The following is a 17,222-nucleotide window of genomic DNA, read 5'->3' as shown; positions in this document are numbered from 1 at the left end:
AATTAAAGAGAAGGTTGAGTTCTGGGGAAAAGTGAACAATAATGTGTGAGCGTTTGTTATCATTCTTATTATGCAAGTGTGGAAGAACATCAAAGAAAAAAGTTATTCCCTGAAAATCTATTTCATATGACTTCATATCCCAGATATGACAAGTAACAGCTTTAAAATGAGGCCCGATAATAATGTATGCCATATGTTTGTGTAGTCCCATATCAATATCTTTCTGTGTACCAAAGATTTTATCATTTTGATGACTCCAAAACCTTGCACTACACACCAATACTTACATGTTTATGCTAGATGATCAATCTTTTCTGATTGCTTCCACACCGTTTCTTTCACAATGCAATCGCAAGACCAGAACTCAACTTTATCTTTAAATGCCAATCGCACCATCACATTTTAGAGAAGCGCGCGCTTTGCAGAGGTTCGGTTTAAATTACATCGTTAGGCCTATTTGTAATTGTCGGAGAGTTTAAAATGGGGATGAGCTTCTGAATTGAGACGGTCTTTTACTTTTTGGAGTGGGTTTTTAGTTTTCGGAGCGACTTTTTACTTTTCGGGCGACTTCTTGTTTTTTCTCATTCTTACTCCACTTCCTTTGCCGCCATGAGGTGCTAAAAGCTTTAGCAGAGTTCGGGGCGCCCAGCCCTTATATGTAACTTTTCGTGATTCCTCGTGATTATGTAACTATTTTGTACTAAATGCACTACTCACTTTAACACTTGACTTTTGTCGAGAATTTTCATTTCTTCGTTTGGTCTTTGTTCGTCTCTGGAATGTTACACGGGCTATGTTGCAGGCTGCCACCGGCCAAACCGGTCCGTTTCACAAACATTAACACATCAACCAATTCAAAATATCAAAAAATGTTAGACATTCATTATATGCAAGCCTGATCACAACAAAATAAATTTCAAAATCTATTTTCCACATTGTATTATCCTCGGGACATGTACGAAATACAACACACAGCCATTTATACCATTTACATTATGGAAGAAAGGAATATAAGAGACTAGCCCATGCAGTAGCAGTACGTCTCAACATTCTGTGTAATAAAAGTGTTGAGATATTATGACGGCACTCATTTTTTTTGCTTGTACCTCTGACATTTTTTCCTCTGACATTTTTACCTCTGACATTTTTACCTCTGACATTAATTTTTTACCTCTGACATTTTTTCCTCTGACATTTTTTCCTCTGACATTTTTACCTCTGACATTTTTTCCTCTGACATTTTTTCCTCTGACATTTTTTCCTCTGACATTTTTACCTCTGACATTTTTACCTCTGACATTTTTACCTGGCACCGTGTGACTGAGTGAATCTCTCAGCACGGTGTAGTAAATAGCTGACAATTCTTATCTGTTTTCAAGAACGAAAAAAAATTGTTTTGAGCGCAAAATTAAAAGAAGCCCGCAAATCAAAGTCAGATACCCTGGGCCAGAAGAGGTATTCAATTTTCAATATTTCTCTTGTGTGTGTTTGTGCGACTCTTGTAATTATTGTACATGTCATCAGTACATTGTAGACGTAAATGTACACTCAACTTTAGCTCTTTCATTACTTTTGTTTCCATAATTGTCATCATGACCGTCATTATAATCATCACAACGATCATCGCCATCACCTACTATCACATCATCATCATTATGAGCAACATGACAACTCAGGCGGATGACTGAAGCCTGCGTTGTGAGTTAACACGCCCCTCCCCTTGTTTCATATAGACGCAGGCTATGTTAAGTGGAAAACACTCCGTCCCTCAGATAGGACGTTAAATGGAGGCCCCGTGTAGAGAAGAGTCACTACCTCTGCACGTTAAGAACCTAGTCGTATAAGAGTAGGGGGGAAACCCCGGTGTCATATAGTAGTGGTCCACCTGCACACCCCATTATAATACGACAATGCTCTGTAAAGAGGGATGTACTCAATTGAAAGAAGAACTCCATCATCGATATTTTCAACATTCTCCTTCTCCTCATCTTCATTCCGCTTTTTCTTCTTTTTCTTATAGTTCTTTTGCTTCACCTCCTCCCCCTCTCACCCCTTCCTACTCCTCTTTCTATTTCCTTCTTCCTCTCTTTCTACTCTATCTTCCTCTTCTCTCGATCTTTCTTCTTCTACTCTTCCTCGTCCATCCCTTCCTCATCCTCTTACTTTTGCTCTTCCTATTTTTCTTCTTCCTCTCTTCCTTGTCTACCTTCATCTTCTCTTGATCTTTCTTCTTTTCTTTCTCCTCCTCCTCCTTCTTCTACCACACCCCCTTCCTCTTTCTACTTCTCTTTTTCCTCTTGTCTTGATCTTTCCTATCCTTCCCTCTTTTCGGATTTCCATTATTCTCCACACCCCTCAGTATTTTTCCAATCACAATCTGACTTCTAGACCAATCATACGATATTATTGTCTAAAATATAATAATATACACTTTCAAGGATATGAACAGTCCGGGCACACCAGTGTCTTTCTAAATACAATGGAATCTTTAATCTCGTAGTATATTTTATTACAGAAGAATATTCTAAATCACACACTTTGGTTCTGAATCGGTACAGCCGAAGACACATTACTGAATCACCGATAATATCAAAACCACATAACCACGGAATGAAAGCATCAGTACAAAATATCAATCATGATCATGATAATAACATGAAGAATACAACACATCTCAAATCGCGCATATTCACAAGGACACCCCCCCCCCCCATGATTCTGATCACCAGGCCCGTAGCCAAAGGGGGGATCGTGCCCCCCCCCCCCCCCCCCCAAAAAAAAAAAAAATAAATAAATAAAAATAAAAAAAATCCAAGATCGGTTGAACTTTTTTAGACCCCTCCCCAGGACGTCGATCAATTACATGTATGTGCCCCCAAACATCAAACTCTGGCTACGGCCCTGCTGATCACGTATTATTTGAATGAAATAATTTTGCTGTCCATACGGGATGAGATGTTCTGCAGAACATGATGCCTGCATGAAGAGCGATATTATCGAACGTCTTGCACAGACGACCTTTAAATTATTAAAGCTGACATTTCGCTGCCCATAGTGTCCATATTTACGGAGAGATATCATTTCTTGCCGTCTAGACAGATACATTTCATGATCTATTTAGAATCAGGACCAAACTGTTCCTCTGAACACGGCTTATATACCCCACTCACATTAACGAGACCGATACCAGACCGATAATAGATCGAATACAAATGTGGATTGCCCCCAATGGCCACGAATTGGTCGGTATGGAGTCGGCCTGGCCGTCTGACCAGGGGCCGGCGCGGCGGTGTGACTGAGATCTATATAATACTATAGATCTCTATATGGATATCATACGGCGGCCGCACTGAACGCGAACGTCGTGTGTCCGCAACGCCACTACTTTGAATTGACTGAACACATCTTATGATCGGGTGATACATTTTGTAGCATCAAATTAAAAATGGGGATGGGGATGGGGGGGGGGGGGGTGGGGGGCGTCCATTTTCCACACCCAGTGCAGCTAGCGTCATCATACTCACAAACAACTCAAACATTGCATCTCATTTTCCGATTCATAGTCACAATAACAGAAGTAAAATTAAGGAAACATCGAAACTGTCTCTATTTAAAAAGCTTGTCTAGTAAACACTAAAAATAATGCATTTAAAAAGAAAAGCCAACACAATCAAGAGAATATAATTGGAATGAACTCATAGCAACACCCGTAACCAAAAGGTTTAGGAGAAAAAAGGAGCATGGTGATTATAACGACTAGGGATAGAAAAATAAATCTGTAGCGGCATATACATTCAATATGAATACATCTTAGAGGTCTGAATTTCAATATAGATGTTTCTCACAGAGGTACATTCATAACACGACCTGCGGATATATTAATGTATGCATGCGGCATGACAAGGAAGATGAACAATTAAAAGGGGAGACAATCATATTATATCGTATATTCAGTACAACATAAACACAATTTCATTACATAATTAAAAGCAGGTATAACTCATACACCCTGCAGACCTGTAGCACATTGCAATCCCGTTTGAAATATTTTTAAAGCCGAAATACAAGTAAATAGAATTAACTTGTTTATTGTTAACCCAATCATGAGTAAATATAAATAGAGATTTGTAAATATAATTGATCTGAAAATGCACTTATCATATGCTATAATACACATAGTTATGTCAGAAAGACCGTGATAGTATCGCACAAAGTTGTATATATAAGATATCAATAATACAGTAACTCCACAAACAAGAACAGAGACACAAATATTAGGGGCATATATTATACACTATAGTCCAAACCTCACGATCTTTAGTAAAATCGAGACGTTTGGGCGTTGGTGTAAACGAAATATAATGTCGAATGAATTTCATTGCCACATTGCACATTGAAGAGTAATGTTGTCAAGCTCCAATTGACTGAGTTTATATAATTTCATTGAGAGAATTGTCTCTTTTCTCATATCATTATCTGGATGTAAAGGGGTCTGAGCATCCAATAGTACAAGTCAACTGTCAAAATAATGTATTGTTTCTGTATAGCCCCTTAACAGCACAAATAATAAATAGCCAAGTAGAAGGAAAAGGAAAAAGGAAAAGAGGCAGACAGAGAAAGCAGCGGTTTGACAACATCAAAGAATGGAAAGGTCTCACATAATTCAGAAGCCAAAAGATTAGCACAGGATAGAAACAAATGGAGAAAGACAACAAGAACATGTGCAGATGTGGTCGCCAATCGCCAGCAAATGACGGTGGCAGCCAGGTAGCCAGGTAGGTATAGCGTTTTGCTGGAATTTTTAATTCCACATACTTTACATAATGGTAAACCTTACGATTCATTCAATGACTTCGAAAGGCACGGATACTGTAATGTATAATCGACCCACATATATAATTAAGAAACAAAAACATGTTTTATGAAATATTCCATGTGTTTGATCATACACATCCGAAAATGGCAATACCCAAAGTCACTGATATAGAGGATCGAGACCGTGACGAAACAATACTATAATAAATAATAATATAAGTGGGTTCTTGTATAGCGCTCATGTCAGTCAGATTTGACCCTCCCGGCGCTCCCGATTATTACCCTGACTTTAGCACGGCTGCCATACGGCGCTCTAGCATTTCAAGGAATAAATTCCTACCGGGTACCCATTTACTTTACTTCACCTGGGTGGAGTGTGGCAAATGTAAATCAATGTCTTGCCATAAAACAATAATAAACAGCTTTAGTGAGAGGAGATTGACCTAGAGATGGCAGCATAACGAGCGATTCATTGACAAATAGATAACACATCCAACATTTTACTCTCTGAACGTAGAGGATAGGAAATCCACTCTTTTACGAGTCACATTAGGAATCAGTAATATTTGGAATCGCCTGGTTTCAGAGCTGAAATAGACGTTAAAATTCTGGATTTCACTCTCAAAAGAGTAACTCAAATAACTACTTTAGAGTCGATTCCACTATAAGTTGTAGTGGATTCAACTCCAAAAGGTGATCCCTATAAATTAATAAGCCCGAAGAGTCGATAATCACTCCACAACACACACAGAGTACTTCAAAGGAATTTACAACTCTTTAAGAAATATACAACGCATTTGATTGTAATTGTTTATAAAATTACCAAAATATACAAAACATTTGATTTGATTTGATATTACACATAAATACAGTATATAATTTTTCATTTACACGTTAATGATAAACAATTGCGGTTCTCACTCATGCAGCTCGTCATTTTGTATTAGTTTCTGTAACCTCGATCTCCCACTTCTTTTTGTCATTGTCTACTCTTTGTATTATGACCGTGTTCTTTTATCTTTGTCGTGTAAAGCATTGTCTTGTCCCTTTCTCGTTTCTGTTGCATCCCCCTTTTTCTTTCCCCTATTTTGTAGTTCCTTTTGTAGTTACGGATTAGTTAATTTAATTACTCATTATTACTAAGTATCATTTGAGGTGTATAAGATTGTATAAGCATTGCTTTTTAGTCGACCCCTCTGTTTCCAACATGTATTTCTTACGTTTGTTTAAAATGCTTATAATTGATTTGTAATGTTTTGTTGGAAACATGAATAAATTGAAATTGAAAATTAAATTGAAAATTGATTTGTAGTTCTTCAATGTAATGTGGAAAAAATGTTCTTCAATATGAGGGGGGGGGGGCTTTGCTTATGACGTAAAGCTCATAAAGACTGGCATACTTTACGAGCGTACTAACTTCATTGTAGATTATTTTATTCTACTGATTTATGGAGCGCTATACGTGTCAAACTCCCCACCCAGTGTACATCACCGTAATTCTCTAACTAAATAAATCCATATAAATTAATTAATTAATTAATACAAAATTAACTGAATAAATAAATAAATGAATAAATAAATTTATTAACAAAATAATTAATAAATAGATAAATTAATTAATGAATGAACAATAGTCGTGTCAACATAAAATCAATATCTTATTTTCATATCATTACAGGGTTCGTAATGCATTCCATTAGTTAGAGAAGTTCAGTATATGTACAAAGTAAAGAGGTTTATAACTTTCGCTCCATAAATCATTGGACTAGGTTACACTAGGTTTAAGTGGGACTGTACTACTTGTAGCTACTTGCGCCCTCTATATAGCCAACAATACCTAAGCGGTACCCGTTGATCCCCATGGTTCCCCTTTTCTTATGATAATTGAGAGCTGATTTGATGAGATAACTACCCGTCAGTGACCATGCAGGGAGTTCTAATCTCTCCTGGCCAAACTAGTGCAGATAGGTTTTATATCTCTTCCTAATTGAGTTTAACTGGAGCCTAGGACTACGGAATATTTCAGCTGATATAGTGCCAGATGAAGTCTGAAATGGAAGACTAGTTATTTGAATAAGCTTGTCAAATCATTGTTTTGACCACTTATATTTGATGAATTCAGACATAACTTCCAAGTGAAATGAGAATATGTTATTTTCTATCTATTGTTATATATTTACTCTTTATTCCTAAGCGATGAAACTTCCACATAAATAATAAACCAAATAAAACTATTACGCGTTAACATTTAGGAATGTAATGAAAATGCAGTTTGGTCTCTTATGATACACATTTCACAAGCGGGGTAATCTATATATTGCATTTTCTTGGAGACATCATAAAAAAAATACAGCTGCAATTAACATTATGATTACTCATGATACATGGATACACATTTCGCGAAATAAAACAACGTCACAGTCGTCACGATATTGCAATATCCGTTAATTAATAAGTGAAACTGAAGAATAATTTGTTTTTCTCGCATACAAGAACATATTTTTGTGTGCACTTTTTCAAATTTTCCAGGGGGAAAATTTCAGCTCCCTAAAAAAATTGAGGGGGAACGTGCCCCCCCCCCCTCCACCTCTGATGCAGATTCACTGAAGAAAAATAAAATAATTGCACATTACATAATTAATTTTATCTATCTTATTGAATGCATATACTTGGTCCAGGTTTTCATCGCAAAGTCAACCTACGTAAGCCAAGGTTAAATGTAGATTGATTTCATAACGCCAAGTTTATTTTCATTGAATACAGATCAGAATTAGCATAGATTTGATGACCGTGCACAATGAATCGAATTTTTTATTCTCAAGTAAAACACATACAATACAATCATTGCATCCTCTGAACTAAACCAAGGACCCGTTTCACAAAGCCATTTGTCAATGACAAATCTGCTGATAACCATTCAGAAGCAAGGAATTCACTAGCTCATAACAATAACTGTCATTTTTCATTGATGACAAGTTTTGTGAAATGGGGCCCAGGTCATTTTGCTTCACTCCTATCACCACATATAGAAATAACTTGTTATGATAAAATCTGTAAATGACTATAGAAAGACATGTTTGCTTGCAATAGTACAACAGCACAGTGGCTGGAATTCACAAAATAAAATTTGAACATAAACCGTGTTCTCAACCATCAATTTACTATGGGCGGCCAAAGAGGCCCAACAAGTAAATACACACTTAATAAGGGTAACAAGATTCAATGCGGTTTCTTCTTTAAAGTAAAGACCAAAAGAAAGTAGAGTTCCATGTTTTTGCCCATACTTTGATATGTATTTTGTTGTCTCTTATTTTCTCTTTAGTCTGCCCGTAGTCGATTGGAGGTTTTTAACTATGGCTTAGATTTTTAACACCTTGTAATTTCCCGCTCTTTATTCCCATCAGTGTCATAATTTAAGATGGGGGTTGTAGTCTTTCGGCAATGCACTTTGGTTTTTCAGTTTTAGCGCCATCTCCACGCTCTTGATATAGAGTGACAGGACCTCTCTCATCTCGTCCGTATACGGGTCGAAGCTGAGTTTCTGCCGGGTACTCTCTCGTCGTTTAAACTTGCCGTCCGGTGAGCTCAGCGTACAGAGGATCCGTTCTTCGTTGGGCGGCTGGCCCAGGAACTGGACCATCTTGTTGAGCGATTCGAACGGGTCGTTTCGGAGGTCCTCGTAATGGATGACTAGGATCTTCTTGCTGTATTGGAGGATGTTCAAGGCTGTGTTGGTCCAGGTCCGTGACTTACCAGCCACGAAGTCGATCCATTCTGTAAAACAAAGCAAGGAAATTCATCACGTTATCAGTTTGTGTCACATAGGCAACATATACTTATTATAGTAACGTTTAGTAAAAACAAATGACTGGTTATATACTTGAAAACTGAATATAAGAGAGATTTGGATCAAAATAATGTTTGCCTGTAGTACGAATGGGATACAAATCGAAGCTATCAAGGGAATATCATTGCTAATAACCATGATGACATATATTCATAAAACATAAAATATTGACTTTTACATTAGCTAGTCAATCATGAGGATCATCAACGACCCAAGATTTTAAAAAATCCTTGAACATACTATAGTGAAATATTGTATCTATTGATGCTTTAACACAAGATTTCATGTCCTTTTAAAAATGGTAAACTAGTTTTGTTTTCTCTTTTGGTTCCTGTTTTTCTCTGGAGGAGAAAGATTTTGTTTTAATTGTATTTTATTATCAGTAAGTCGACCTTTAATCACTGTGACCCTTGGGGTTTTCCCCCTATATAACTGCTTTAGTGGAATGTGCAGGTGCACCATTGTGTAACCTGGGTTTTGCCCTCTATTCTAATTCAAACAAGTGGTGACTCTCCTCGACAAGTGGCCTCTATTTAACGCTCTATCCAAGGGATGGGGCGTTTTCACTCTAGCCTAATCTTTGAATAGGGACTTTTATATTTGCACATCGACATAGTCGACTGCTACGTGTGACGTCCTTATAAGGCACCAGCATTGCCTTAAAGCTTATCTGCCATAGTTTACAGGAGGGATTAGACCGCCCTACAAGGTCACTGGATAGGTGGTTATCTTATCAACTCAGCTCTCAGTTAACATAAGAAAAAGAGGATCTGGGGGACCAATGGTCACCGATTAGGTATTGTTTGTTATATAGAGGGCGCAAGTAGCTACAAGTAGTGCAGTGGGCCTTTAAAAGGACGTCACACGTAGCAGTCCACTATGTCGACGCAAATCTAAAAGTCCCTAATATCTCACCTGTTCCCTGTGTGTAGTGCTTCTCGTTGGCGAATCCAGTGTGACCGCCAAACTTTCGATTATGTTCAGACATGATGGCTTTGTAAGGGTTCCTGATGATGAGTATAGCGCCATCAAACGATGAGATATGCTCTTCATCAAAGCGATGTGTCTTCACTGCTATCGTGTTGCCTTTTCTCCAGTTCTCCCTCTCACCAAGAAAGCCTAAGTAGGAGAAGAAAGACATTGGTGACAGCGTGTTAGGCTTGAGGAGTTTTGTAAAAATGTCAGAGGTAAGGTGATGGCTAGGTGTTAAATAATAGGAATTGCAAAAGAAAGAAAAATGGAACAGAATTTGAGATGGAAAGAGAAAACAACTAGGAGAGCGAAAGAAAGAGGGAGAGAGAGAGAGAGAGAGAGAATCATAAAGAGAAGATAAGAGAAGATTGAGAAAGAGGCGAGTAGAAATGACGTATGGAATAGAATGAAAGAGAAGTGGTTTAAAAAAATAAAAAATGAAAAAAGGAGTGGAAGGTTGAATTAGTTTGGATAGTGGTCCTCGATCACTACTTTCATTATAACCAAACTTAGTGATATCATCAGGAGATGTAGAAGTAGCGAAAACCCTTTTTTCAAAGGGGGAGGGGGGTGTTATTGTTCCCTACATGGATCCATCTATTCAACTAACATTGATGTTCAGGATATATTTTTCGTACAATAGATAAAGCTGTATAATTATAGTGGTGTAGCACGGGTCTGCAACTGAGGGGGAGGGGGGACTAGCATCTGGGTGGAGTGGGGGGGGGGGGGGGGGGGGGGTCACCAAGGAAACCGATTAAAGTGAGGATACCGGAAGTACTTCTAACATCGTCGTTTCTGGTTGTTCCACCTCTCATCTTTTCCCTTTTCTCTATTTTGTCTTTCTTTTTTAAATCGGTATTTTGGGGGTATTTTTTTAGAGGGGGGGGGGGGGCACATACCTTTTCTGTAGAGATCTCCATCGTCGTAGTAGCTACCGGTAAAGATACCCGTAGCCCTCTCCACTAGATACCGGACCCATGTGTTACCTGAGCCAGGAAAACTTGCTAGAGTTATCAGCGGAAAGGTTCGCTCCTTCCCCATCACTATATTGGTACACCGTGAATCTGTGAGGTATGGGGAGGGGGGGGGGGGGGGGGGGAGGAGAAATAGTGTTAATAGGGTGAGATTTTCATTGAATAGACCAGTTCGTAGATGGTTCAAATGATTCCAAATATCCACATATCTTTTCATCATGGAGAAGTCCCACTTTGTGCATTTTAGATCAGCAAGGCCAAAGTGATAGAAAGTGCTCCTTTTGTTTGCCTTCTTAAAAAGAACACTTCCAGCTGAACGTAGCTTCGATGCATAAATGAATAATGATCACATAATATTCATACACATGTATCCAGGCATTCGTCTCAATGCTTTTTAACAACTTTGCACCTTATCTTCCCATGCGCTGATAGTATCTTTGAACTTGTTAAACATAGATTAAACCGTTTATGCTTCGTTCGGAAACATTCTGCAGGTATTAAAAATCATACAGGAGCATGAAGAAAATTACATCCCACTCATTTTCTGCTCTGTTCACAAAATTCACACACCCTTTATCGTTTCCTTTATATTTTCACCTTTTGAGGGGAGGGGGTCGGGGGTTGTAACAACTTTTTCTCTTTAAAAAAACAACCGAGCTGGAGCCCTTATACAAAAATTTGTATTTCTTTTGGGCAATTTCGAGGTATTGGTTGTTATTCATATTTTCTGATATTAATAGTAATGTCATCATTTATGTGTGCTGTCATAGATTATATTTATGCTCCTGGAAATTACATAAATGAATGAATAAATCAACAAATTAATGAAACAATATAGATAAATAGATGAATAAATATATTAACTGAATTAATGAAAAAGTGAATATAAAAACAATTCAATAAACAAACGAAACAGCAAATGAATAAAATGAATTAACAAAAAGTTGTAAAAACATTACCTTCGACGCCTGTTTGGTAGATTGCATAGTAGTTTGTCCCGCCACAGAAGACACTGGAATCACCTGCGCAAGGCTCCTGGCATTCGCTGGGCTCCACCGTGTGACGAAGGGTGTAGTTATGTGTGAGGTAGCCGCAGTGACATTGGGATCCGCGAAATAATGCTGCAAGAGGCAGAGACTGCAGGGAAAGTAAGTGAGAAAGAAAGAAAGAAAGAAAGAAAGAAAAAGAAAGAAGATGATTTACAAAACATTCTGTTATGTTATTAATTACTATGATTCAGGATAATCTATTTCCATATGACATAAAGAGATTTTAATAATTTGTAAAATGTGATATGCTTGGCCAATTTTGCATGGAATATAAGTAAAAGCAACCAATCAAACAATATAAATAATTTTGGAGAATTTTGGGATTTTTATGAAAATAAAACCTCAATCGAGGTGCTTTATATTAATACTATTAATATAGGGACTGCATCTAATTTGCAAGTGATATTAAAATAATTTATTATTATCTCTGTCTTTTTATTTACTGCACACATAATACATAAATGTGTCACTATTCGGACACCTTTCCAGCAATTTCCTTAACTGTTTATATATAGTACACAAGTAATCTCCCTGTATCACATTGTATTCACCATAGGATAGATACAAATGTTTTACAATTATTTAACCAATTCCAGTGCAAGAATAATATGTTTCGGTGTTGAGAGGGTTGCTATGGAGACTGGAAACAGGTACTTTTGCAAAGCCATTATGTTTCACGAAGAGATCCTTCCGTCGATCGGTGTTTTGTGCAACATTGCATGTGTGGTAAACAAGCGACCGCCCAGACAGAGACGAAGTAACCAAGTGAAGAGTTAATGAATCCATTAATAAATCATAACTCTTAATATTGGAAGTTCCATTTCATTGGACCGTCTCTTTGGAGATGTATTTGCGTCGTATATATCGAGGGTTCAGTGGCACAAAGACGTAACTCCATATTTTGCCAAAATGAGTATTTGATATCAAAATGTTCAGAAAATGTGGGCTTTGCAGGAAACACAAAGACTTAACTCCAACCAACACTCCATTGAAGTCAATGGCTAGTGAAACATAGACTTAACTCGGTAAGGCCCAAGTGCTCAGTGACACAAACCACTTTTTCTCAAAATGGCCAAAATGGAGTTACGTCTTTGTTTCACTGACCCCTCGATATGATACTAATTAATCAGGTACTGCTTAGTACCAGGCATGCATACACACAATAGATAAAATCAATCAGCATCATTTATCGCTACTAGCACTAGGTTCAATCAAATAATGGGCTGATGTTATGGCACAAAATAATTACATTAAAAATGAATGATTTAAAGACCTTTATTACCCAAACAGTACACATTGAAATCACATGTACAATCTCTGGTAACACGACGCCGCTTGATATAGCAATGTATTGTAGGGTGCCCCCCCCTTTGTTAATCCTTGTTAAACAAATAACAACTTACATTAATAGGGTATACATCCTTTGTTTCAACAGATACCCATCATCCCAATATAACTGCCAAATGAGGAGAAATATTCTATGCTTTTCTGAAGCCCTTTGTTATCCTTCAGTTGTACCTGGTATACTTCCCTAGTGTTTTCATTTCCCTCAATGGCATTTGCATACTCGGGAGGGAGCAGTTGAGAGGGAGCAGTTGGGAGGGGCGGTTGGTGGAAGGGGGGGGGGGCTGGGCGAGGGGGCTGGGCGAGGGGGTTGGGTAGTTGTGAAGAACCGAAGTCGCAGCGTGGACTCAAAGAAAACCACAAAATCCAACGATCAAACAATGACCAATAAATGAATAATTAAACAAAGGGATTTGGTCCTCAGATGTCAAAAGTTGCCTAAAAAGTATTTTCATTCATTTCTCTCATTTCATTATAGGCCTACACGTAAATACAAAATAAACATTATGTAAATTATTATCAACTTACTTGTTTTTCGCAAATCGTAATACAAATAGAGGTTGTCATTTTATCACTTTCTTCCATGAATTTGGTGAAGGAAGTGTAATCGTCTGGTCTTTCCGCACAGCTCCGGTATCCATCTCGAAAACCTTTCATTGGACCTTCCTCTGTGAATCAAAGAAAAAGAACAGAATTTCTGTTATGTTTATTTCCCAAAGGTAAATATCAACTCATGAGAGCTACAAAAGATGTAGTGCGCATGTAATAAATCGTACTTGTATGTCTTTCTAAAATTGCCCTGAGAGGCTTACCTAAGTTTGAGGGGAAGACGTCATCGTTAAATGTTTAAAAAAGGAAACGCGCCCCTTTCAAAAGTTTTCATGTTTTCTGTCTGAGTTTCCTGAATGCACTTGGAAGAAATTCGACTATTACCCCGTGTTTCATTTGGGGGGTGAGATATTTCATCCAGTGGGTGAGGTAATCGAACACAACACTAAACAGATTACATAGATGAAATATAAGAGAAGAAAGGATTGCCAAATTTGTATGGTGCATGGAGATGCACTCCAAAACACAGCACAGTGTTTTTAATGTATTTGTCCATAGTACATATTAGGATAGGTGGAGTTGACTAACAACTTTAACGAACACAAATCCAGTGTTCTTCTTGACGAGTAGTGAACCTGTATCAATCTACGTCACATGTAATTTAGTATGGCCTGATTTCTCCAGCTCCAGAGGAGACGCTTCGGAAACAGCTAAATTACTCTCGTGGAATCCATGGGACAGATTTAGGAAGCGAGTAATAGAAAGAGAGTAATTTCACAGTCTAAAACACACTGGCACCCCAACAGATTTATAAGAGTTCTAAGAGCGGGTTTGCCTCCTAATTTATATGGAAATAAATTGAACGCGCTGCTTGACATTTTCCCATTTTCCCATTTATATTGTATAAGTGTTTGATGGCATTACGCCAACATCCAATATCGCGTGCCAAACCACACTTTCTCCATCTCTTCGACGACGGCCCATCCGAGATAGTTCCACAAAATGTTGTAAATAGAACCCTCAACAAGAGGGCGGTTCTGATATCATGATGGGAAATGGTCTTGGGAGTCATCATCAATAGCTACCCATCAACGAAATTGCATTATCATTTCAAACCATTCTCAATTCGAGGTAGAGTTTCGTTGAAATTGAAAATATAATTTATAGGAGAATTCCTGTTCATTTCATTCGTAAGATGAAGAATGTCTTTGTAGTTTCCTATTTTTCAATTAAAACATAAGTACAAATACGTACAAAAGCGTAACATAAATAGGCGAACAACTGCAAGCAATACTCAATTCAATGCCACTCAGCATCGGCATCGTCATTTTCTTGATAGCATGACGTACTATGTGAGGTTGTTTATTAATTTAATGTACTTAAATGTTAAGGATGCTTCCTTACCAGGTGTGTGTGGTGATGAAGCATTTCATTCAACTCCTACTGTGCTTTATGATACTTGCCAGAACGAAAATTACATAAATAAGCTGTTGTTCTTCTGCGATGGGCTGAATGTTTCGCATAAAAGAAATAGATTTGTCAAATGCTATATTTTAGTATTCTTAAAGAAATGAGTTATAATTGTTCCCCTGTTATGTATTTTCCCCATTTATAATTTTTCCTTCTCAGCTACAATTCCCCTCATTGATAAGTAAAGGTTTTGTTATTTAATGAAAAAGTCTTTAAAACTGAAGCTAGGTGGATGATACATGTATAACTTCACCTGGTACGTCACATTTTCAAGAAAATGGCTGCGCCCATATCATGCTGAAAGACATCACATCATGCCAGGAATATCTTCATTTATAAATCTCTTGTTCATTTTCGTAAGGGGTATTGTACATCAAAGGGCAGGAATGCATCTCATTTTTCAGAATACCTACATCTACTTTGGGGTGAGGTTTCTTTTTAGTAACCTACAAGGATGGTTCTTCATCATTTTATCATAAGCTACCATGAATGTGTGATGAAGGTCGATCTTTATTATCCCATGTGATATCTCACATGACCTGGGTGTCAATGTCACATGACTAGGATCTCAATGTCACATCGGGGATTCATAAAAGCACGGCATCTCGTTATGAGGTGATCATTACCATTATACTAATGAACTTCATTATCTTCGTCAGTGTAATCCACTAGCCCAGTGGCATAACGTGGGTCCATACATTGGAGGGGCGGGGTCGGGGGGTTTGGGGTCGGGGGTTTGGGGTCGGGGGTTTGGGGGCCGGGGAACCGCTCTTAAATTATTAATGGAATGCAAATTATCAAGGTAAACAAAATAAGGGGGATATATAGGAGAGGGGTCGCAATGTCTTCCTTTCATGTTCCCTTCTCCATCTACCATGTATTTTGCCTTTCTTTTTCTCAATCCTACTATTTATTTTTGCATTTTCCTCTTCTTCTTCTTTTTTTTTTTGGGGGGGGGGGCATGTACCCATGTGCCCCTGTAACTACGCCATTGCACAAACCAGCCAGTTAACACTAATTCATTTTTACAGTGTCAACACCAGCATCTCAATCTAATTGGCAATAAGCCCATTCTCTTTGATTTCGTTGTCAGAATGAAATCATGCTTGATGTTCATCATGAGATCGTGATTATCATCCATGGTAAGTATACCAGATACATTACATCAATGTCTCTTCCTCCCTTTCATCAATCTGTCACAACTCAGCCTCGAGCTAAAATATCAATCTCATCAATTGACTGAGCTGATATCAAAGAGCGGATCTTTCCAATCGTAATCATAACCAAGGCCTTTTTCAAACCTCACGCTCCAAAGCATATTCGTTTATTTTCCTGTAACTATCTGATTATTTCCATCTCAATGATCCCCTTGTTACGAGATTATTACTATAATATTACTGCTGTCATCATCGCTTTCGTTATATTTATCATTCTTCAAATCGACATTGTAATAATTGTCATCTACTGCCATCGTCATCGTCAACGTTACCACTGCAATTAACATCCTCATCATTTCCTATCAATGCCAACGTTATCACTACCATATGCTTATCATAACATCGTCCAAATATTTGGTTGTGATGTTAAGATCGACATCGTAGTCACTGTCATCACCATCGCCGTGATAATTTTTCTCATCACCAGCGGAGTGCTAAAATAGACACCACCGTTCCAAATAACTGTCTAAACAACGCCCCTCCTGTCTTAAAGTCAGCAGCACCACCACCGTTGTAATCAACCTCTTCATTATTTCAAAACGTTTACACCATAACCACTATCATTACACATTGTCTATCCTTCCCCCTCCCACTCTCCATCCTCCTCCCTACCACCCTGTCTTCCAGAAGTATAATCAATACTCCAAACTAACTCCAAACCTACTCCAAAATCGAACCATTCGGGGTAATCTTAAATCTTTGTTCGGTCTGTTGTCGGTGTGGCGTCGGTGTGGCGCCGGTCTGCTATCGTTGTGGAGACAGTATGGTGTCCGTCTGTTGTCGATCTGCCAGCATTGTTTTGTTCGGTGTGCTGTCGGTCTGGCGTCGGTTTGCTGCCGGTCTGGCGTCGGTCTGATGACGGCCCGCCCCCCCCCCCCCCACTCAGTGTTATTTAGGGTACGCATATGCGTGTTCCCTCCTTTTGAAAACACCCCCTAAGTCCGGTGTGTAAAGTCAATTTTGCGTATGTACGAGCCGGACT

The 17,222-nt window shown here is 38.2% G+C and overlaps 1 protein-coding gene across 1 annotated transcript in view; it reads right to left on the bottom strand.

Annotated features, from left to right (window-relative positions):
* Positions 1 to 6,166: 6,166 nt before the first annotated feature.
* The window catches only part of LOC115918846 (WSC domain-containing protein 2-like), a 56,846-nt gene continuing 45,790 nt past the window's right edge, over positions 6,167 to 17,222 (bottom strand). Inside the window, exons 4-8 of the mRNA XM_030992462.1 lie at positions 13,533 to 13,672; positions 11,571 to 11,748; positions 10,537 to 10,701; positions 9,578 to 9,781; positions 6,167 to 8,589 (exon numbers count right to left, since the gene is read on the bottom strand). Coding sequence (XP_030848322.1) covers positions 8,222 to 8,589; positions 9,578 to 9,781; positions 10,537 to 10,701; positions 11,571 to 11,748; positions 13,533 to 13,672 — 1,055 coding nt within the window. The 3' untranslated portion in view covers positions 6,167 to 8,221. The remainder of the gene's footprint in view (positions 8,590 to 9,577; positions 9,782 to 10,536; positions 10,702 to 11,570; positions 11,749 to 13,532; positions 13,673 to 17,222) is intronic.

Source organism: Strongylocentrotus purpuratus, unplaced genomic scaffold (genome assembly GCF_000002235.5).
Source record: "Strongylocentrotus purpuratus isolate Spur 01 unplaced genomic scaffold, Spur_5.0 spur5_scaffold_2, whole genome shotgun sequence".
NCBI classification, from domain to species: domain Eukaryota; kingdom Metazoa; phylum Echinodermata; class Echinoidea; order Camarodonta; family Strongylocentrotidae; genus Strongylocentrotus; species Strongylocentrotus purpuratus.
This window is presented reverse-complemented; position numbering and strand designations above follow the sequence as displayed.